Source organism: Euprymna scolopes, chromosome 12 (genome assembly GCF_053919585.1).
Source record: "Euprymna scolopes isolate OS-2025 chromosome 12, ASM5391958v1, whole genome shotgun sequence".
NCBI classification, from domain to species: domain Eukaryota; kingdom Metazoa; phylum Mollusca; class Cephalopoda; order Sepiida; family Sepiolidae; genus Euprymna; species Euprymna scolopes.
Genome location: NC_136493.1, coordinates 10,495,437 through 10,519,221, shown reverse-complemented (window position 1 = coordinate 10,519,221; position 23,785 = coordinate 10,495,437). Strand labels below are relative to the sequence as shown.

Genomic DNA, 23,785 nt, shown 5'->3' with positions numbered 1-23,785 from the left:
AATATATTCATTTTTTACGACTTCACAAGAATTAAATACCTTTTTTGTTTTTACACTTATTAACCCCAAACAAGGCATAGTGACACTTGGACATAAGGGCTACTATTTGGGACTATATCCACATAATTCATTGGCGATTGTATTTCTTTCATTGACAATTTTCCAAAGCACACTACTGAGTGAAAAATATCTTTTCAATTTTTTTTTTTTTTTATATATAAAAAGAACAAAGTTAAATTATTTAAACAATAAAGGTTTAATATACTTTTCTTTTTTTTTAATGAAGGCGTAGAAGAAATCAGTATGTTTATAAACGAAAGGTGTAGCTGAACAAATTCGAATGTTTATACTTTCAAGTATCAACATAAAATTTATTGTATATTTAGAATTACACCTATTAAAAAAAAAAAAAAAAAGAACTGCCACATGAACTTAGGGTTATGCACGAGTTGCGTGTTCAAGTAGAAAAGCGATGAATTCCAGCAATCAGCGAGCATCTGGCATAGATATTAAGGTCCTAACCACTAGACGAAGAAAAGATGACAAAGATAAAAACTGGACGATTAAACCACAACGAGGAGTTATGAATAAATCTTCGCCAGTTTAAAGACTTAATTCACAAGGAGTTGGAAAGTCAAATGTTCTCAAAAGCTTTTGAAAAGTTTTGAAGAAAATTAAAAGTTGTTGGAAACTTGAAGGGTCCAGACGCAAAGTTATTAATTTTATTTGACAAGTTTATTGAATTTTATTTTATTTTCAAAAATATAATCCTGAGCTGTCGGGAGTGGGGTTACCTTTAAGGTGCAACCCAACTCTGCTCATGGTGACAGGCGACGCAGCACATAAAGTTATAGATGTAATGCCATACGTTTTCGATAGGATTGAGGTCTGGAGATTGTGCAGGCCAATCTAAACACGGAATATCATACACTTCCAGGAACCTCTTGACATTGCCAGCTGTGTGAATGGGAGCATTATCCTGCATGAAGATAGAATTATCATCCAAATTCTGACCAAAGTAGAGTAGAAGATGCTCAGTCAACATATTAATGTACTGGGTCAAATTGCAAGCGAACTATAGGCCCTGGACTATTGGTTCTAATAATGCCCCACACCAAAACTGAACCTTCACCACCTTGCAGCGTTGAAACTGAGCACCTAGGATTAAATTCTTCGTTTTTCCTCCAATGGACGTACTGCCTAGCCTATTGAACTTGCTTTTGTCGCTAAAATGCACTTTTGACCAATATGAAGAGTCATGATCTTCATTGCATCTGATGAAGTCCAGATGGCGCTTTCTGTTCTTTACAGAAATCATTGGCTTGCATCTTGCAACATATCCTCGCAAATTAAATTTGTTTAAACGGTCTTCGACAGTAGAAAGAGAGCACTTTATAACAAAATTGCACTGTTATTGGATTTGGTTGGTTGGTTGTTTTTGTTTGATGGCATATCAACCCTTTTCAGGTTATTTAATACTGAATCCAATAATTTTTAAGAAAATTTTTTTAATAAAATGTTTTTTTTTCCAAGTCGGTTTCTATTTAACCCATACTTGGGACCCTACCAGGTACTACCACTCCGGGTCAGTGTGGACCTGGGAGCAATGGCAATTAAAGGGTAGCTCCACACTCCCCAAAGCCCACAAGCTGGGGTCTCACCATCGGATATAGTTTAAGGTCATATCTAGGACTCGTTGGACTTGGGGAGCCATTTCAAATCTGTTTCTTAGGCTGCGGATCTTGATAGCGTTGTCTTCCCTGTTAGAAGCAACTCTAGTATGACCAGATTTAGGGGCAGCATGAACACTGCCAGTGTTTTGGTGCTTTTGCACAGTCTTTCGTACCGTTTTCTCATCACATTTCAATCTGCGGCCAATTTCTCGATTTGATAAACGAGAAAGGTGGAGATTAATGAACTCCTGACGATCACTAAGAGAAAGTCATGGCATATGGACTAAATGTTACGTTGTATAACCTGAAACAACAACAATTACGATTAGAGATGCTTTGTTGCCTGTTGGTGGATATTTTAAATTGATTAGGGCAGTAATTTAAGCTGGTTTTAAGTGACTTTGTTGCTGTGGACTTTCTTTTTGCCTCCTCAATTTGAAATTATTTTTTTTAAATTGTGGTGAACACTAGAATATTTCAATTAAAAGTCAAATATGAACAGGTAAAATTATAGAAGAATAAAAGGCGAATCAAATGAGGTATAGGTTGTTTAAACAGTTACATTCAATTTAGCTTTAATTTGCAGTTTTTGAAAAAATTACAAGTGCAGACTTTCTTTTTGCCGGCACTGTATCTGAAGCTGTTCTCCATATTTGGCTAGAAAATATTTTTGTTTTAATTCACGGACTGATTGGAACTAATATTACACAGAATTGAATCTATTGAAGGGCATTCTATTGTTTGCTTATGCAATGATGTTTTTGAGTAACATGGAATTTCCATGGGTTCTGCTAATTTTATCCAATATATAAAAGGTAAAATGTGTGTGTGTGTGTGTGTGTCAAAAACTTTTGACAGACGTATCAAACAATGACAAAATTGGTATTGTTAGAAAGATTGGTTTCTCGGATGACAAATATCCAAAAATTGGCCAAAAACATTCTGTGCTGTCAACTGAGCCGTTTTTTCCAAGGAAGGGTCAGTTTTTGCAAAGTTATCATACACCTTGGAATGACTAAGCTTATTTCGAATGCCCGCAATACAGTAAGTTGTCATAGGCGTGACGGTTAAACTGTTTTTTTGTTTCACCTTTTTCTCTTGCGGGTTACCGTTTGAGTCTGCCTGCCTACTACATTTTTTTTTTTAAACACCTCTCTCCACCCAGGCTGCTTACTGCGTCTAATTTTTTGTTTTGTGTTTTCTGCTATTTTTTTTTTTATGGCTGGAGGTTGCTCAATATACTTACTACACCACCTCTCTCCACCCGAGGAATGCTGGGTACCCCCGCTAGTCTATTATATAAAAGGGAAAATGTGTGTTTGTGAGCGTGTGTCTGTATGTTTGCTAAAAACTTGACAGATGCATCAGACCGTGACAAAATCTGTATCAATAGAAAGATCAATCTCTCAGATGAAAAATACCTAAAAATTTGCCAAAAAGATTAATTCTGTCCTAGTTAACTGGAACATTTTTAAAAGGAGGAGTCAGTTTTTGCGTCAACATTTTTGCAAGTTCTATATCTACCAATCTCAACATACGTTCATAAAACCATATTTCGAAGGCCTATGATATCATAAGTTGCTGGGGCTGCGACAGCTAGCGCGTTTGCCTTTTTCACCTTTTCCTTTTTCGTGTTACAAGTTTGAACCTGGATAATGCGACTAATTTTTTAAAAAAATTTTTTTTTTATTTCAGTCGCACAGGTACTCGCTGTTATTTTGATTGAAATTGTATTTTTTTAGGGCTGGGAGTTGCTCAATTTTTTTTAGTATACCAGCTCTCTCCACCTGAGCAACACCAGGGAGCCATGCTAGTTTATTATAGAGCTAATTATTAATTATTATCCAATATATTAGTTAGGATTCAAAAGTTATTTAAAAAAAAAAAAAAAAAAAAGTATGACTTGGGTACCATCTGCTAGAATTGAAACCAGAATGTTTAGCGCTCCAGCCTTAGTCATTATTTATCTCTCCAGCATCATTACTGACTGTGCTACAGACAGATGGATATGAAAAGTTAAAAATTAGGGGACTTTGAGCTGTGAATGTTTAATTTTGCGCATGTGCAAAAATAACAGCAGGAGTAATGCTTTATTCAACCTACCCTGCCAAGGTCAACTGTTTTGTTTTCAAAATTGACTACTTAGCAGCAATTTTTGCTGGCTAAAAATCAACAAATTTCAACTCGGTAGACAAAATAATCAGAGATGAGTTTAGTAGAGAGTTTTTGCACACACACCAACAAGATCACATTTTTGTGTTCTAGGATGTTCTTATTTTAAATTCTATGCAATTATGTAGAATGTAGAAACTATGCATAAATAGAATTTATTGTAATCGTGAAATGAAAATCATCTAATAAGAAACCATAACGAAATGAATAATTCTTGTGTTTCAGACAAATATGCAAATTAGTTAACGTTTATATAGTAGTTCACATATCTTTGACAGAGTATATTAAATTCATTTTAACAATTTTTGAATAGAAAAATAGGCCTTTAATATCAATGTCAGAGAAAAAAAATAAAAGAAACTCAACTTTATGCGTATAAATATTATACTAGAACCAGAGTTAATCAACGTTTGTTTCCATAAAGCCTTTTCCTATGCATTTTAATCACACAAAATACTTGTTTAATTATTCATGTTTTGGGATCGAGTAGTTAAAAAAAAAAAATCAATTTTAATTTTTCTAATTAGACGTAATTTGCAATTATCTTATGTGACTCGTCTGGCACTAACTTTCTATCACACTTTCCTCACAAGTGTATAAAAGAGGCCCCAAATTTCTAGCCTCTTTCTGATTTTGGAAAAGTTAGGTCACATGGTTATTAGCTGAATGGTGTCACATCAAATGGCATTGCCTCTTTTTGATTTCTATGGTCATTCAATCAGTCCCCTTCTCCATCTTTAAAAGTCAAACAGAAATAAATAAATAAAAAAAAAAGCCGAGCATGTCGGGTTAGTCTATTCAAGGGAAAATTTACTTTCACCATGACTGATGTTCGTGCAAAATTTAAAAAAAAAAAAAAAAATCCAAGGCATAGTTATTGAGAAAAATGCAGACAAATGAACAGATGAATGAGTTAGGAGCTCAATTTTACCCCTACACTGGCTCCTAGGGAGGCAACCAGAGTTATCTCAGAAAATCCGTTAGAGCAAAAATTTACTTTCACCATGACTAATGTTTGTGCAAAATTAAAAAAATCCAAAGCGTGGTTATTGAGAAAAGTGCAAACAAACGAATGGGAGTGAATTACTAGGTTCAATCCCTCCTTTGTCGGGGGGGGGGGGGACCCAGAGAAAAATAAAAGTTAACATACTTTGGGGCATTTATTACTATAGATAACAAACCAAAAAAGAAAACAAATGTATAACAAAGTCATAAATAAATAGGTCACTTGATGCGACACTGGTCAGCTAATTCTATGTGATCTAACTTTTCCGAAATCAGAGGTCAGAAATTTGAGTCCTTTCATACAATTGCACAGTTTTTCTAGTACAGTCAATACCACAGAGCAGACATAAATTAAAACTTACCGCTAAATCTGTATTATTGATACAACCATTTGCTTTGGACAGAAACGGCTTGCACGGATTATAGTTGTAAATATCCTTTTCAGTATGAGTTGTAAAACTGTAAGTAAAAAAAAAAAAAGGAATTTCTATCATATAAACACAAAACAAAAATAACTTATGTATCACTTTTTATAAAATAGTCTAATACTTTAATAATTAAATTTAAACAAACTGTTTTAATAGATTGCAAAAAATAAATTAAAATGAAAACGAATGAGAATTAGCTATAAATACAAAAATAAAATAAAATCTTAAAACAAAATAAATAATATTGAATACCAACACAAGATCTATATTAAGTTTAAATAATATTAGAAATTTTAAGACAAATTAATTTTCTGCAGAATTAACTTATTTTACAATAACCATATTATGTACGTTTGGAAGTCAAACACATGTCTGATGTCAGGATATTTTCCGAAATATTATAATATGGATACTCCGCCTGACCATGCCAAGAACACAATACATGTAAAATATAAAAAATAGATGAAAAAGAAAAAGAATATAAAGATATATACTAATGCATATTAATTTAATTGTGACATTTAGCAATAACTACTTTAGCAACAAAATAATGGTATGTTAAAGGAAAAGGTAAACAGTATAAATATGAAAGGAAGGAAATTAGGGAATTACAATGATTAAGGTGGTATAGGATGAAATTGTAATGATCACATAATGGATATAAGTGGTATGTAATGGGGTTAGGGGGTTATAGCTAGAAGTCACATTTCTAATATGTTACCTAACACCTTCTCTCCTCTTCTGATGAGAAGCATTAGGCTTTGAAATACCTAGATATAAAAAGCATATATATTCCTTATCTCTAATTAATGTAACCTTGCTGAATGAATGATTAAATTTATATGCATTAGTATATATCTTTATACTGTCATGTTTTTTTCTTCTACCTCAATTGTTGAGCTTTGTATTATCATTTTAAAGAATTTCTCTAATTCTTTTTAGTCCCCTCTCCCATATGGTAGCTTCCTTCAGTCTTCACAGACTATGATTACTCACTGTAAAAGTGCCTCTGGGTGGAATTTTAGTGGCAAGAATTGTGCAATCTCCAACTACACCTCTTCTGAGTGGGTGTTGTTAAATACCAGTGGCAAGTAGATGTTCAGGATGATTGAAAACAATGATGAGATAAGCGGAGACCACATACAGCGCCCAGAATTCCCAAATTTTAGTAAATGCGGAACTATTTTTATCCATGCACCATGAGTTGATGACTTCCGATTTACAATATTTCAATATCTGTTTACAAACTTTTCTCCCCCGAAGGCCCGTCTCACGTCCGTATATAACAAAACATTTCTTTTGTAGATTCTGTAAACCATTCCAGTCGCAAAAAATACTTTACATGATATGAGGAATTTACTTTTCCAAAAACTTGGTGATCACTTTTCCATGTAAATTTAACTTAACATGAGCACTCACTTTCTGGCCACCTGAGAGAGGGGGCATTTTCTTTCGTGTTTATTGCATATAAGGTTTTTTTGACAAGGCAGTTTGGTACACGAGTGCATATTTACCAGCCTTTGTTTATGCTTGCGCGTAGCGTAAACGAAGGCTAGGGCTGTAAAATGGAAAATAGTCCTAGAGTCCATGGGTTCTTACCATGCAAAGCAAATCAAACAAAAATAAACACACAAAAAATGTCGCTCTCTCACGTGGCCACAAAGTGGGTGCTCATTCCAAGTTACATTTACATCGCAAAGTAATCACCCACTTTTCAAAAAAGTAATTTCTTCATATCATGAAAACTACTTTTTTTTTGCGACGGAAACGGTCTGCAGATTCGTTTTCAGCACACCGAAATAAATCTACAAAGCATTATTTTCTTATATACGAACGTGAGACAGGCCTTAAAGTAAAATAATACCAGATTTTTGGGGGCAGATTGGCCGTTTAGTTGTACATATATCCTCACACCAGGTAATCACTAAAAGGGACTTAAAAGTCGTCACCCGTACCGAGCAAAAGTTTGTTTACATGTTTTACAACCTTTAAATGGGTAAAATATAATAACATACTTATTGAAAATGTGATCATGTGCTTAACAAATAAAAAAAAATGCATTTCGCTCTTGTTGATTAAAGTTTTCCTTGCAGTTATTAGAGCATTATTGGCAACCTGCCTCACACACTGAAACTTTTTTCTCTGCCAACCTTAATATCTGTGACGTCATGCACCCTGTTGCTGATGTCTATTTCACTTTACTTTTGACCTCTTCAACCTTACATGACATCTCTTCCCGTCTCTTTCGTTGGAACTTGTTTATTTTCCAAACTCCCTGTCACATCGACCTGTACTTAATTTAGTACTTGTCAAGATTAACACTAGCTGATGTACTCGCTACAGGGACATCCATTATGTAACAATAGATGTTCCAGGGTACTATTTGTTGGCAGATATCATGGATGACTGAAAAGCACTGAAATATTAGAAGAGAAATGACCGGCATCATCAGATATTTCAGAAATCTTAGTTCTAACTCAGTACTCCTTGAAGGCTGTGAGATGCGAGCTGGAGAACTGTGACGGAGATATGGAAGCGGTTGTTAGCAAGAATAATTATATGATCATAATGACGTTCTGAATATCTGTATATCTTGAGAGGGGGAAGCAGCTCAGAGCATCCTTTCCTGCTTTAACAGGATACAAAATCATCTTTGAAATCTAGTGGGTAGGGGCTACTTTTTGTCTCCCTAGTTCCTATTTCTCACAGAAGAAACATTGCAAGTCTATCTACTCTATCATTTTTATAGCAGGTACTCAACCGAGCTTCAATCTATGCTTCTTGCCTGCAAAACATTCACAACAAATACTCGTTTAGCTACAATAACTCTCAATAATTTCCATTACTTTCTATCAGTGCCTAAAACTTAATGAAAATTCAATGACTCAAGATTTTTTTCTTAGAACTGTCCATCTGTGGAACAATACTGGAACTTCTTCCCAGCTGACTATAAGTCATTTTCAAGTCTAATGTAAATAAATTCTTGTTGAACGGTCCTCTTAAATAACCAAACCTTACCAATTTCCATAATTACTTATCATGGTGTTGTCTCACAGTTTACTCAACACTCATTAACTCTTCTCTTTGAGTGGCTCTTAGGTCTTGATAAGCAGTGACCTCTTAGTAAAAAAATAAATAAATGCTGCAAGATCAAAGCAAGGTGAACCTGATCTTTTTTCCGATTTTAGCAAGCAACAAATGAGCAATTCTCTTGTCAAATCACTTTAGCAACTCAGCGCTCCTTGAATAACTCGAAGGTCATGAGGTTTGAACTGAAGAATTACGATGGGGATGTGGAAGCAGCGACTAGCAAGAATAATCATTTGATCATAGCATTCTTAATGTCTGCATAATAAAATCCATCATGACATTGTAAAAAGAAAATGCTGCAAGAACGAGACAAGACAATGTGAACTTTGGTGAGAGAGGAGGAGGGGCTGTCGGAGTGGACAAAATGAAGAATGTGTCAAACAAGTGATCTTTGCTATTCGTCATACAAGATTTGACAATTAAGAGCCAAGGCTTACGAAAACCAAGAAACTCCTCAATAAGCTGCAGATGCTCTTGTTCTTCCACAAGAAGAACTAGTGCAATTGGTCATAGCACAACAAAAGTTGGGTAGTCTACAGTCCGCATGAAGTTTCACGTATCATAAAGACCAAGTTTTCTCAAACTGCTATGGTCTTTGAATGTGTTTCTAGCAAAGGTTACATCATTCTGTCTCGTATCTTCAAAAAATGGAATCGGATTAAATTAAGATGGCTGTATTTAGCTGTTGCGTATTGTTGTCAAGCGCTGGATGGAGAGAGTGGTTTCAAGAAAGTCCTTGTGGCTCTGTGCCACACCCCTGGGGAAAATCCAGAAGTGCCTGTTTGAGATCTTCCACGATTTATCAGTGTTAACATCTGGATCTTTAACAACTGTGCACAGAATTATGTTTAGAGAAGAAAAAAAAAAATGTATTTTAATTGTTTTAGTTGGCTGTAATTTGTAATTTACTGCAAGTCATTTCTTACTAAATTTTGTTTATAACTCACCTGATTGATTGATTGATTGATTGATTGGTTTTACGGCATATCAACCTATGTGGTCATTTAATGCCGGAGTCCTTTTTTTTTTTTTTTAACTTTTTTTATTGGGAGGGGGGGGGGGAATGACTTTTTCAGCCTTTCCTCCCTTTTTTTATAAAATTGAACTAAGAAATTAAATGTTGTATTTATACATGGATGTGTATATTTGGATGACTTTAAATTTCCTTAAATTTTCTTATATAAATTTACTTTCCTTAGGTATGCTAGAATATTTGCTGAGTTGACCTTTTCAAAAAGGTCTTCCATATTGCTTTCTGTATAATATAATTTTCTAGTTGGGGCAAGGTCATCACACCCAACTAGGATATGTTTTACTGTGAGTGTCTCCTGGCATGGGATGCACTCTGGCGCCGATTCTCCATTTAGTATATAAGAATGAGTAAAGTTGGTGTGCCCTATGCGCAGCCGAGTCAGTATCACATCTTCTTGGCGTGATCTCTTGATGTCCGGACATCGTTCCTTAAGTTCAGGTTTGATTGAGTATAATTTGTTGCCCTCTTGCTGACTCCACCGCAGTTGCCATTTTTCCTGTATGTATGCTTTTATCTGGGGTCTAAGATCAGTATGTGGAATCTTAAAATTGTCAGTTGGAAGGTGAGAAGATCTTTTTGCAGCTGTATCTGCCCTGTCATTGCCTTTGATCCCCACATGGCTGGGGATCCAGACAAGAATAATGTTTTTAGTAGTTGAAAGGATATTGATTTTTTCTATTAATTTTGTTGTTAGTGGATTTTCTTGTTTTTGATTTTGTATAGATAATAGGACTGATAGAGAATCAGTGAGAATGATGAAGTTTTTGGTGGTTTCCTCTGAAATTATGTTGAGTGCTAGATCGATAGCTATAGTCTCTGCAGTGAATATAGATGCTTCATTTTGAAGATTTCTCTTCATTGTGGTTTTATGGTGCGTTGCTGCACATCCAGTGTGATTGTTGCTTTTAGACCCGTCTGTGTAGATAAAGGTGTAGTCTGAATATTGTAATTTTAAATGTTGAAGTTCGTCGTGGTATTCAATAGGGTTTGTGGTAGATTTGGACTTTTTGTTTAGGTTGAGTTTTATTTCAACTTGTTTCATGGTCCATGGGGGTGTTTTAGGCAATATGAAGTTGTGAATGCTGGAGATTGGAATTTTCGATTCTTCAATGCTTTCCTTCATTCGGAGCCCGAACGTTTTGATAGTTTTTCTTCTCATGTTAAAGAGTTCTTCATATTTAGGATAGAAGGTACATTGGTATGCAGGGTTGTTTGGGCAAGACTTCAGTTTCAGTAAATATTGAAGGGCTAACTTTTCTCGCCTTAGATCTAGTGGGGGTTCGTGTGCTTCCGTGTATAGACTGTTCACGGGGGAAGTTCTGTATGCTCCTAGGGCCAATCTTAGGCCAGTATGGTGAATAGGGTCTAGGCTTTTTATATATGATGTTCGGGTTGATCCATATATGAAACAACCGTAGTCTAGCTTTGAGCGGACTAGTGCTCTGTAAAGTTTAAGGAGTGTTTCCCTGTCTGCACCCCAATCGGTATGTGCTACCACTCTCAAAAGATTTACAGCTTTGTTACATTTTTTTTTCAGATAGTTTATGTGTGGGATGAATGTTAACTTTTTGTCAAATAAAATCCCTAAGAATTTGTACTGGTCAGTAACTGGTATGGGCATTCCTTCCATGGTTAGGACAGGATCATTATGCATGTTCTTTAGTTTGCAGAAATGCATGCATTTCGTTTTTCTTTTGGAGAATCTAAATCCATTCTCTTCCGTCCATCTCATTACTTTGTTTAAGCACAATTGAAGCTTCCTTTCTATTATAGATATATATCTAGATCTACAGCATATTAGGAAGTCATCCACATATAGGGAGCAATCTACCCCAGGGTTAAGGCTTTTTACAATGTTGTTAATTCGGATACTGAACAGGGTCACTGACAGTATACTCCCTTGAGGTACTCCATTCTCTTGTTCTTTCAAGTCCGAGAGAGCTGTGCCAACCTTTATTCTGAACCGTCTATTTTTTAAAAAATTTTCAATAAAAATTGGCATTCTGCCTTTTAGTCCAAGCGCCTTCAGATCCCTTGTAACACCGTACTTCCACACATTATCGTAGGCTTTTTCCATGTCAAAAAACACTGCTGTTAAATGTTCTTTCCTTACAAAGGCTTCTCTGATGAAGGTTTCAAGTCTGACTATGTGGTCTATTGAACTTCGGTTTTTCCTGAATCCTGTTTGAAATTCTGTAATAAGATTCTCTGTTTCCAGGAACCAGATTAGTCTTTTGTTTATAATCCTTTCCATGGTCTTACAAATGCAGCTTGTTAGAGCTATTGGCCTGAAATTCAATGGATCTGAGACGTTACTTGATTGGGATTGGATGTTTGAGTTTTCAGATTTGGGGATTGGTATTATTGTGGCCTCTTTCCAGGTCTCGGGTACGTTTCCACTGGACCATATAATATTGAAAATTTCAAGTAGGTATTTCATTGAGGCTTCTGGAAGTTTTTTGAGGATTTCATATGGAATTTCATCGGGCCCTGTAGCTGTGTCATGGGATTTGGTTAGCGATTCTTTTAATTCAGGCAAGGTAAGAGGTTGGTTGTATTTTTCAGTATTTTGTGATTTAAATAGAATTTTCTTTTTCTCTTCCTTTTCTCTAATCTTTTTGAATTTCTCTGTTTGTCTGTCACATGATGAAATTTTTGATAAATTATCTGCCAGGTTATTGGAAATGTCTTTTTGATCAGTGTATATTTTGTTGCCTTTAGAGATGTGGGATATTGGTGTACTACTACACTTTCCTTCTATTTTCCTCATCATGTTCCAAACTGTTTTCGCCTTGGTATTCACATTAATTTTGGATATATAATTTCTCCAGGTTGTTCTTTTGGATTCCTTTATGATTCGTCTGGCTTTTGCTCTGTTGTTTTTGAAGAAATCCAGATTTTCGCTTGTTGGATACTTTTCGAATTTTCTCAAGGCAGCTCGTCGAGCTCTGATGGCTTTTCTGCATTCTTTTGTGAACCAAGGTTTGTTGTGATTGTTGGTTTTGGTTGTTTTCGGTATGGTATTATTTGCTATGTTTGTGAGTGTTTTAATGAAGTAGTTCAAATGGTCATCTTCATCATTCTTTTCGATAATTAATTGGTTTTTGCACTGTTCCTGGAAGTCTTCCCAATCCGCTTTATGTAGGTTCCATTTGGGTGTTTTTTGTTCAGTGCTAGTACTTAGACTTTCCAGGATGATTGGGAAATGATCACTCCCACAGGTGTCATTGTGTACTTTCCAGTCATAGTCCATATATATGGAAGGATCACATAAGGTAAGGTCAATGGCGGTGAAAGTACCTGTTGCTGGGTACATATAGGTGTAGTTTTGATTATTAAGGAGGCATAGATTATTTTTATTTATTATGTTTTCTATTTCTTTTCCTTTTTTATTTGTTTCTTTACTTCCCCATATTACATTGTGACTGTTGAGATCTCCTAGTAGAAAAAAGGGTTTAGGGAGTTGTTTTATTAATTGAGTTATCTCAGTTTCGTTGATTGTATCTTTTGAAGGGATGTATATTGAGCAAAGTGTTATAGTTCTATGTAGAGTCACTGAAACTGCAATTGCTTGCAAGTTTGTGTTTATATTTATTTGTCTTTGAGGGACTTCATTCTTCACAAGTATTGATGTGCCTCCAGAAGCTCTATCCGTATCTTTATTTATGTAGTTGTAAGATGTGTAGTGTTTTATGTTGATGGTATTATTTTCTTTCAGAAAGGTCTCCTGTAGACAGACAAGTGCTGGGCTCATATTTGTTATTAATAATGTGAGTTCATTTTGGTTTGCTTTTATCCCTCTGATATTCCATTGTAATATTTTGTTCATCATTTGGAATTGTGTTCAACTTCCATCGTCTCTAATCCCTCAAATCTATTTTCTGTCGGAGTCCCTGTTCGAGATATAGATCGGGATCTTTCTTTTCCTGTTTTTGTTTGTTTTGTTTTTTTGTCTGGGGGGATTTTTGATTCTTTTCTGGCTTGTGATGTGTTTGATGGTTGTTCGGTTGTTTTTGTAGAAATGGTTTGTGGTTTTGTTTCTTTTTGTGGTTCAGTAGTGTCTTTACTTAATATTATCCTTGGATTGGTTGCAGACATTGCACTATTCATTTTCCTCATTTCTTCTAATAGTTCTTTCATTTCCTTTATTAGTTTGCTTAGGACATCAATTTTCTTGTCAGTTGTATCCGTTACATGTATATGACCATTTTGATTGTTGATTGGATTAGTTTTTTTTGTTGCATCTGCATATGTTTTAGTTTCGATGATTTTCCTGGCCTCTGGGTAGGATATATTCTTTATATGTTTTAGTTTGGTCACTTCTTTTTCTCTTTTCCATATTTCGCAATATCTAGAGCCAGCGCCATGGTTTCCCAGGCAGTTGGCACACTTGAAATCTTTTCTGCAGTCAATGTGTGGGCCACTTTCTCCACATCTTCCACACACTGGTAATCGTGTGCACCGATCTTGATGATGTCCAAACTTCTGGCACTTGAAGCATTGGAGGGGGTTTGGAATATAAATTTCTACATTTATTTTCATATATCCGACTTTCACTTCTTTGGGTATGGTGAGGGAATCGAAAGTTAGTATATATGTATTGGTATCGATTTTCTCACCGTTTTTTTTAATTTGAACTCTGCGAACATCTAACACATTCTGTTTCTGTAAGTTTGTCCTGATTTCCTCCAAGGGACAAAGTGCAAGTTCGTGGCTTTTCACTACTCCTTTGCAGGTATTTAGGGTTGGATGTCTGTAGCATTTGACTTTGATGTTTTCAAATAATTTTAGTTTCAATATTTCTTTAGTTTGTTCTTCGTTATGGGTTTCTATTAGTAGGCTGCCGTTAAATTGTTTTTTAATAGACTTTGGTTTTAGAGTTTTAAGATTTTTTTCAATTTTAAAAGGTGATAGTTTGCTCAAAGGAGTTTCCTCCATTGATTCTATTACTACGAATGTTGAGTTCCTTGGTTTTATCGTCTCTTCGTCAGAGCTACTGATGTCAGAGACATCAGAGTGGGTTCTCTTTGGGTGGTTGGGTGGTTTTTGGGAGGAATAAGCCATATATTTTGTTTTCTTTTTTCGTCATCTTTGTTCCCCACCCACCTCGGAGTCCTATTTGGGAAGAGCCTGGGGGGAAACCCATTCGCCCAGCCTCTACAGGGATACAATGATGATATAACCGACTTTGGTGGTATCATAATGATTATCTGTTCTCTCTTGATATTGCTATGGGATCTGTAGCAATCCTGAGGGGTTTACAGCCTCGTCATCGATATTCACACCTAATCGATTGACCCTCAGCCACCGCTTTCCATCATATATTAGGGAGTAGGGTTATTTGTGGGAGAGGGGGGATGTGTTGTATTAGTAGTGGGTTTTTGGAATGGGCAATATATGGTGGGGCTTGGCGTGACTGGCCGATTGGTCGGATCGGGCCTCTCCGACCGCCCGTCTAATCGAAGTAAGGGCCAAAGTAATGTGTTGCGGTGCCTAAACTTCTATGTATCCTGGTTTAGGTTCGCTCAATCACCAGGATCACGTCGTAAGACTTTACAGGTAGCAACCCACGGCTAACTGGTTGCCCCATTGAGGGATTTTTACCCTCTGCAGGGGGACAGTCGGTTTGTTCTCATGCCCTACCGACAGGGCAAAAAAATAAATAAATAAATAGATAATTTAATAGAATATATTTGTTTTCTTTTTCTTTCTTTTTTTGTTGTTTCTTTTCCTTTTTAAAATCTGTTTCTATTTAACCCATAGTTGGGACCCTAACAGGTACTACCACTCCGGGTCAGGGTGGACCTGGGAGCAATGGCAATTAAGAGGTGGCTCCACACTCCCCAAGCCCGTAAGCTGGACCTCACCATCGGATGTAGTTTAAGGTCATATCCAGGACTGGGAGTAAGGTAGGAAAAAATAAAATAAAAAGGGGAGGGGGAAAGGCTGTTGTTTTTGTTTTTGGTTTTGCAGAACATAATTAAGTTTTACAAAAAAGATCAGAAAACAAAAAAAAAAACGTCAATGTAGGTGCATTTCGTCTCAGGAAGCCACAGGGCAGCCTGATCTGGTAGCACCAGATAACTCACCTGATTTTATATTGTTTGGCCTTTGCTTTTTTATGGTCTATTACTTGAGCTTCCTTCTCTCTTCATTTATGAAGGGAATGGAAGTGATAACGTGAAAAATGAAGTCAACAACATACAAAATGAACACAATGCTGACGAGGAGACACAAACATGCAAAATAACAGCAACATGGATATAAAATATCAAAATATTTTCATTTTTTCAAAGTTTCAGCCGATATCATCCGAATGACTGGATACAGCTGTAACTTAAAAAAAAAAAAAAAAAAATTAAGTAATTTTAAAAGCAAAAGAAAAAGGTTTCCTCTATCCATTGGCCATTTTATGAAGATGTGAAAAGGGGTGGGATTTTGCTGCTTGTCAAATTAGTCGAAGGGGGCACAAGTGCTAGGAGTTAATCAGATTAACAAAAAAAAAAAAAAAATTGTGTAACAGAGCGCATGTGAAAATAGCAGCAGCTGCAAGATAGCCGGCTTGCAAAGATATTAGCAGCAGTAGCTGAAAAAAAGCACATATGCAAATTAGGAAGTGATCTGACGCAATAAGAAAAAGAAAAGGACACCACGTGGTCGGCAGCAGCAAAGTGAACATTGAAAAAGATGGACGTGTAAAGTTGAAGATGAGAAATGGTTGTCTACGGCCAGTGTGTAGTGGAGCAGAAAGAAAAACACAAGCCAGGGGAGATGAATATGTGACCCTGCAGTGGCAGAGAGATTCTTTAAGCTGATGTCGAGATCAGGGGAAAGAAAAAAGTGGTAATAAACTGGTGTTAAAAAAGAAAAGTAGAGTCGGATTTATTTTTTGTTCGTTTGTTCCTTTTCAATAGTGCCGAATGGCATGGGGTCCGAGAGAGGTTTGAACTGACAAACATGGTTCTTGCGAGGGGTCAGAAATAACATGGATAAGACAGGATTCCTGATTGGTTAATATTATAACTTCCGCCAGAAGGCAGGAATTGCACCTTTGGCGGAATTTTGACTTAGTCAGTTGCCAACAAGTTTTTGGACTCATTAATGAGGCTACTATTTTGAACTTAATTATACTTCTCTTTAATCGTCTAATCGACACTGGGATTGATGAAGAAATATGAACTCCCTGCAGTTGGCGTGAATTATATGCCTTTATAAAATATTATTTTGCCAGTTAATGGAAATTGAGCAACTGATTATTTATCAAACTTTTTATTTATGCATTTTTTTACTCAAACTAACATATCCACAAACGACATAACCATCCAGCCAAAAACGCCAGTTAAATTAGCCCACGTTGATTTAGTAAGATGAAACCAGAAAGGAGAGACCATCGAGGAAGCAAGTTCTTGTTTTTATCTTGGGTTATTTCTGGCAAAGAGGGCGATAGCTGGGTTAGTTAAATTCTCACAGACGATACCCACGTATCAATTGTTAAACCATGTCATTGAATAGTTTAAATGCTGTCAAATTTCAAAATGTCAGAAATAATAATAGATGTGACCATAAACAGCAAAACAAGATGTGAATTGACTTGTAGCAGTTACAGAATTATAATCTATTTTCTTTCGCACTTGCATATTCGCACTCGCAGAGTGATCGTTACGTTGAGCAATACAAACACTGTTTATGTCAAGTCCAATGTAAACAAGTTCTTGATGAGCCGTCCCCTTAAGTAATCCAATTTACCAAATTTCCACTACTAACAATTACTATGATATTGTCCCATTGACAACCGTGCATTCATTAACTCTTATCCTCGAATGGTCTCAGGGCCTTAATAAGTGGTGAAATGTAAAAAAAGTAAGAAACAACTTCTGTTTCCGGACAAATTGAAAAGAATTTGAAAGTGAAAGCATTTAAGCTGTCATATGACAAAGTTTAACAATTTTTTTTTTTTTGTAATAATGCAAATAAAAACATTCCCAACACTGGGTAGATATAGCTAGTTATAATTTTAGCCGTTGTTACAGAACATAGCAACACAAACAGTTAATTGATGAAGCTTTGAATGAAAACAGTAAGAATTTATGGGAGTTGGTTTTATGAAGACACAAAAGATCAAACTTCAATGTAAAATAAAAAAAATAATAAAAAAGCCATTTAATTCAGTGAATAATTTTTTTTAAGTGCACGAGAAAGGAATATAATGTATCAGCTTAGAAAAGAGAAAACAAACAAACAAACAAACACACACACACATACACTACAGATTAGAAAAAAAATGATTCGAATATTTCAACATCTTTTGCTGAAAGGATGTAGTGAGAGGAGGGGGTTTTAAATGAGTAGGTGGAGAAGTAAGTTTGTCACATGATTTCGCGTCCACCAAAAACCCTCCCCTTATCCACCCCACCAGTCGTGTGATTTCTATCTTAGTTGAGAATAATACACTTAATGACAATGCCAACTAGAATCGCTTTTGGCAAAAAGACAATACAATGACACATTATGTTCTTTTCTTTCTAGCCACTAATACGTATACATGTGGTGTGTGTGTGTGTGGACAATTCTCAATCTATACACTCAAACAACTTTTGATCTTCAGACTTGAAATTTGGTATATAGGGTATTCAAACATGTCGAAAACTTTAATCCGTTTTCATCGGGGGGGGGGGGTGACTGCTAAAGGGTCAAAATTTACAAATTCGTACGGTGTGTGTTTAGGGGAAGGGGTCATCGGATTTTTATCTTTTTTTTTTTTTTTTAAATTTTTTTTTACAAAGGCATCACCACATTATCAAGGCCCAGAGGCCACTCAAGGATAAGGGTTAAAGAGTGTACAGTAGAAATTGGTCAATATAGTAATCATTAGTAATGAAAATTTGGTAAATTTAATAACTTATATGGAACGGCTCATCAAGAACTTGTTTACTTTAGACTTGAACACAACCATATTGTAGTCAGCCGGAAAGCAGGAAAACGGAAGACAATTCCACAGGCGTGCAGTTCTAAGAAAGAAGCTTTGTTCATGGAATCTACGTTTAGGTTTAGGCACATATAAAGAGTGGGGGAAATTATTGATAGTGTTTACAGCTAGACGAGTGTTTCTTGTGAAAGTTTGGCGAGGGGGGACCATAGATTGAAGCTCAGTTGAACACTTTCCATGAAAATAACGATACATCAGAGACAAACTCGCAACATCTCTTTTGTGAGATAGAGGTTGCAAGGAGGAGAAAAGGACATCTCCTACGAGGCTACGAAGTCTATTTTGAACTCTATCAAGGCAGGACAAGTCCTTTCTAGCAGCTCCTGCCCAGATGTGGCAACAGTATTCCATCCTTGGACGTACCTGGCTCTTATATAGATAGAGAATAGCATCAGCAGTGAGATATCTACTGGATCGATAGAAAGATCCCACCATTTTTCCAGCGGCCTTGGCAACAGATTTGATATACGTGTTCCATTTAAGATCAGGAGTAATGGTCAAGCCAAGAAGCTTGTCAAAACTTGAGGCCTCCTGAAGACGAGAGCCATTCATTTCAATTGATGACAAATGTGGATTAGAATGTTGATGATGTAAAGAGAGAAGCTTGGTTTTAGATGCATTAAAAGTAACCAGCCACTCCTTTCCCCATTGTACTACGTGCTCAAGATCAGAGGAGAGAGAACTGGAGAGAACTTGGTCGTTTACTGTCTTAGATGTGCTACCATAAATGGTAGTGTCGTCAGCATAAATGTCTACTTTAAATGATGTAAGGATATGATTTGGAAGATCATTAATGTAGATCAGGAAAAGAGTTGGGCCCAGGATGGATCCCTGAGGGACACCGGCATTAATACTGTGAGCTTCTGATTTTTGCCCCTCAACTACTACTCTTATGAACCTATCAAAAAGAAATGATTTAATAATTGAGAAGACTTTTCCAGCTATACCATAGCTAGCGATCTTATGAAGTAAACCTTTATGCCATGCCCTATCAAAGGCTTTAGATATGTCAAGAGCAATTGCCCTAGAAAGATTGCCACCGTCGAGAGATTTGCTAATCCTATGCGATATAACTGTAAGGACATCTGCTGTAGATCTAGCAGAACGGAAACCATATTGAGTGTCACTAAGAAGGTTATTTTTGTTGAGATGTTTGATTACTTCTGTATTTAACACAGATTCTAGCAACTTACTCATGACGCACAGGAGACTTATTGGCCTGTACTGAGAGGGGGATGAGCGATCACCTGAATTCTTAAATACAGGGCATACTGATGAGATTTTCCAGGGAGATGGGAAACTATTCACCTTAAGACAACGTTTAAACAGTTTTGTAAGTATGGGCGCTAGTTCAGGTTGAAGTTTTTTGAGTACTATAATTGGAATACCATCAGGGCCAGTTGCTTTACTCGAATCAAGGTTTTTGATTAGCTTCGCAACATCACGTACAGATATACATATATCACATAGCGTGTTTTCTGATACAGGAGGAAATATTGGGGGTTGGCGGTCTTGGTCGCAAAGGGTAGAATTAGCTGCAAAGTTCTTGACAAAGAGTTTGGCTTTGTCTGATGCTGACGAGATTACCTCAGGTCCATTGATAATAGTTGGGATGGAGCACACGCTTCTGTTCATGATTCTGTTTGCTATTTGCCAAAACTGGTGGGAACCAAGCCGCTGCTCAGCTACTTTGGACTTAACAGATTGAGCATACAACTCTCTTGCGTTCCTTATTACTTTCTTACAATGGTTGCTGGCAGTCCTGAAAACGGCTTTAGTTTCCATACATCTATTACGTTTGAAGCAGTGGAAAAAGTGATTTCTGTGCGCAATGGCAGCAGCACATTCTGGAGAGAACCATGGCTGGCTGTTAGGTTTTTGCTGAAACTTTTTAGAGGGTATGAAATGGTCAATACCTACAATTAACCATTCAGTTAGGTCTAATACTATAGAGGACACATCCTTTTTAAACATGGAATGCAGAGGTAGATCAGATATAAATGTACGGAAGCTATCCCAGACAGCCTTAGTGTATCGATATACTGTACGATGAAGAGGTACGTCTGGGGACTTATTACATTTCATTTTTATCTTAATTGATACAACAGAGTGGTCAGAAGATCCAAGAGGCGACAGAACAGAAACTGAACATAGTTCAGGGCAAGTTGTGAGAAAAAGGTCTAGTAGGCTCGCATACTGGCCGTCATTATCGGGCACACGGGTAGGTTCCTGAACAATCTGAGTGAGGTCATAGGCAATGGAGAAATCATGACAGAACCTCCCCTCATCATCGGTCTTGTTTGAGTGGGTCAACCATTCGACGTTGTGAACATTGAAGTCTCCACATACGTGAATGTTAGCTGAAGGATAAGTAGAAAGGACTTGGTCAATTTTCTCAGATATGCTTTGAAAGATAGTAACTCCGCTGTTGTGGGGGCGATAGAGAGTAAATATAAATGCAGTAGTGTGAGCTAAAGCAACCCGGAAGCACATATAGGGTAAGTTAGGATCTTCCCTGGAGATGTCCCTCCCACATGGAAAGCTATCTTTAATATAGGCACATATTCCATGCCCATGGCGATCTTGGGGGTCAGATTTAGAAGTTAAGTTAGAGTATCCTGTAATTGCAAACTCATCTAGGGAAATAGCCTGTCCAATGCCAGTTTCACTTAAAAATAAAAGGTCTGGTTTAGTCTCCTGTAATTGGGTTTCAACCTCTGGAAGGTTAGAACGTAGACCCCTGATGTTGGAGAAGGAGACATGGTAGTAGGGGTCTACGTTGGAAGTTGGAGAACCGGGTTTAATCGTGTATTTTTTCTTGAAACTTGTCATGATGAAATTTTGGAATTTGTGGACTAGGTCGACAGATTTACTTAGAGCAGGACAGAGAGGGGAAACTAAGAGAGAAAAAGAAACGAAGAATTTTTTTTTTTTTTTTTTGTACCACATGATAAGGTAAAGCCGTAACAATTACCCACTAGTATGGCATCGAGAGGCCCCACCAGAAGCTACTGCATGGTCCAGATTCCATTCACCAAATGGCAATACAGCAGCCCCAGTACTTTGCACCTGCTGATAGGACAGCCTCCTTAGTGGTTAATCCAAGGTTCGGGTCCCTGACTATCAGGCGGATAACGTCAGCCCAGACAAAATGTTTACCTCCAGCACCCTTACTAGTGACATGGCTACAAGGATAGACATAGAAACAGAAAATTTCCACCAACTCTGCCAACTGTTCGCGCAAAAATACTGCCAACCTAGAAAACAGCTTTTTCTTCTCCCTTTGTCAGAAAAATCACTCATTTAAAAAATGAGGACTGAGGGATATCTGTTTGCTGTTTCACGAATACGAATGCGCGAATTATTCGCATTACAGATTCCTTATATTAAGAATAAGTAGGTTTGAAAACACTTTCAAAATAGTGTCAAGCTGGCCTAATGGTTATCGTACTTGACTCACAATCTTTAGGTTTTGTTTGGTTCCGATCTCAACTCGAGTATTTTTTTTAAAGGAATTTAACGTTACAATGGTATATCTGTTTATAATACAGAGCAGAACAATAAAATTGTCGCCTTAAAGAAAATAATACTACAGCTTTATTTTAAAACTTTTATTGAAAAAAAAAAAAATCAATTCAGATAACTTGATTATGTAATATAGCTGACATCTTTTCAATGTAACCACCTTCAGCCTCAATCATCGCCTTGTCTCCATCAGTCGACCATTCTGATATAAAGGATATCAAACATGGTATAGAGTTGATGCTAAAAAGTAGCAAGCTGTAAACAACCATAGCACACAAAGTGTTAAGGGCGTTAGGCATCCGTAATCTCAACAATACCAAAAGTTTCTAATTAAGTAGAACTGAGGAGGGGGTTTAAATCAAGAATTAAATCGTTCAAAGCGGAATTTATTCACGCTGTAATCTTTTCTATTTTAACGAAATTTTGGATTCGTCACCAAAATCCGTTTTTCATGGTAACAAACAGGAAAGAGAAAAAAGGGGAAAAAAGCATTTATGGCAAATTTCTCGGGAAAGAGTAACCAGTGGAAATGAGCAAAAGAAATACAGACCCGAATAAGTTTAAAATGATCCAAGTTTATTAAAACAAAAAGTTATCGATTGCCTTTATTTCCCAAGGCTGGGGTTAAAAAACCCTTAAGGAAACATTTAAAAATACATAAAAAAATAGAAAAAAAGACGTCAATCCTTACTTGCAAGAAAGGCTGAAAGAAAAGAACATATAAAAAACGGAAAACAGTCCTTGTTTTGAATTCAGTCCTTTTAACGAAATGTTCAGTCTTTCTTTGACAAAATGTTCTTTCTTTTTTTTTTTTCTTTTCCGAAAGGACAAACAAAAAGTTTCTTTGACCTAAAATGGGAGAAAGAAGTAATTTCCTTTGTGAAGGCTCAGGTGCTTTTTAATTCAAAGGGGAGAGAAGACCATAAAGCCGCTTTGGTAGGCTTTATGTGTACAAATACGAGGTAAATTCTTGAATTATGGAAGATTTCCTTTCTGAAGGAAAATTCGGCTGAAAACTCTTTCAAAAGGGGGGATTTCCTTTCTAGGGGCGATATTCTGCTCGTCTCGTCGGCGAAATTAAATTTTGTTCTTCTTAGAAAAGAACTCCTCCACACGGTAGTTTCCTTCGTTAATCCTTTGAGAATAATAATTTACCAGTTGTAAGACTCGTTTGTCTTTTAATAACCGGTATTAATCTTCTATCGTAAGATCTTGTTGTCTTATAATGACTGAGAATAAAATAACGTTAACAGTTTAGTACCAATCAATGGAGTTCTAAACAAACGTCTTTCTCCAAAGGAGGAGAGAAAAAAGAACGTAGAATTTAACGTCAAGAATCCTTTTTGACGGAGCCGAATAGCGTCCTTCTTGGCCAGCTAGATTCGAACTGACGAAAAAGGGCAAAAGCCCTTTCCTCCTCCTCCTCCCCTTCAGAGGGTAGGAGTGGAGCCGGCTGCTAAAAAGCGAACTATACCAATGGTGATGATGATGGAAGTGACCTGCCGGTCAAGGAATGCGTTCCTTGACCCAAATGCGGAGATGTTGAATGGGTATAAATAAAAAAAAATAAATAAAAATTATTTCTCTATTAAAAATTTCAACAATTTCTCTGCATGAGTAGTGCAAGCATATCTGTGTGGCAGGCGTGGGAGACAATCATTAGGAAGAACATAGCTGGGTGACCTCTTAAGTCCACAAGTGGTTAACCTTTAATGATGGAAACAATTGGTTAATCATTTTGTAGCCTTGCTCAGGACTGTCTTACATAGGCCACCATGGTTCAGGGAAGAAGCTGGCTGAACATGATGAGGATGAACGTCTTGCAATCAACTCTGAAACTTGTTGAGGTTTTCTGTCTCATCAAATTTTTCAT

At 36.6% G+C, this 23,785-nt stretch overlaps 1 protein-coding gene across 1 annotated transcript in view; it reads right to left on the bottom strand.

Annotated features, from left to right (window-relative positions):
* The window catches only part of LOC145291173 (cation-dependent mannose-6-phosphate receptor-like), a 55,045-nt gene that overhangs the window by 15,213 nt on the left and 16,047 nt on the right, over positions 1-23,785 (bottom strand). Inside the window, exon 2 of the mRNA XM_080136716.1 lies at positions 5,213-5,309. Within this exon, the coding sequence (XP_079992842.1) occupies positions 5,213-5,309 (97 nt within the window). The remainder of the gene's footprint in view (positions 1-5,212; positions 5,310-23,785) is intronic.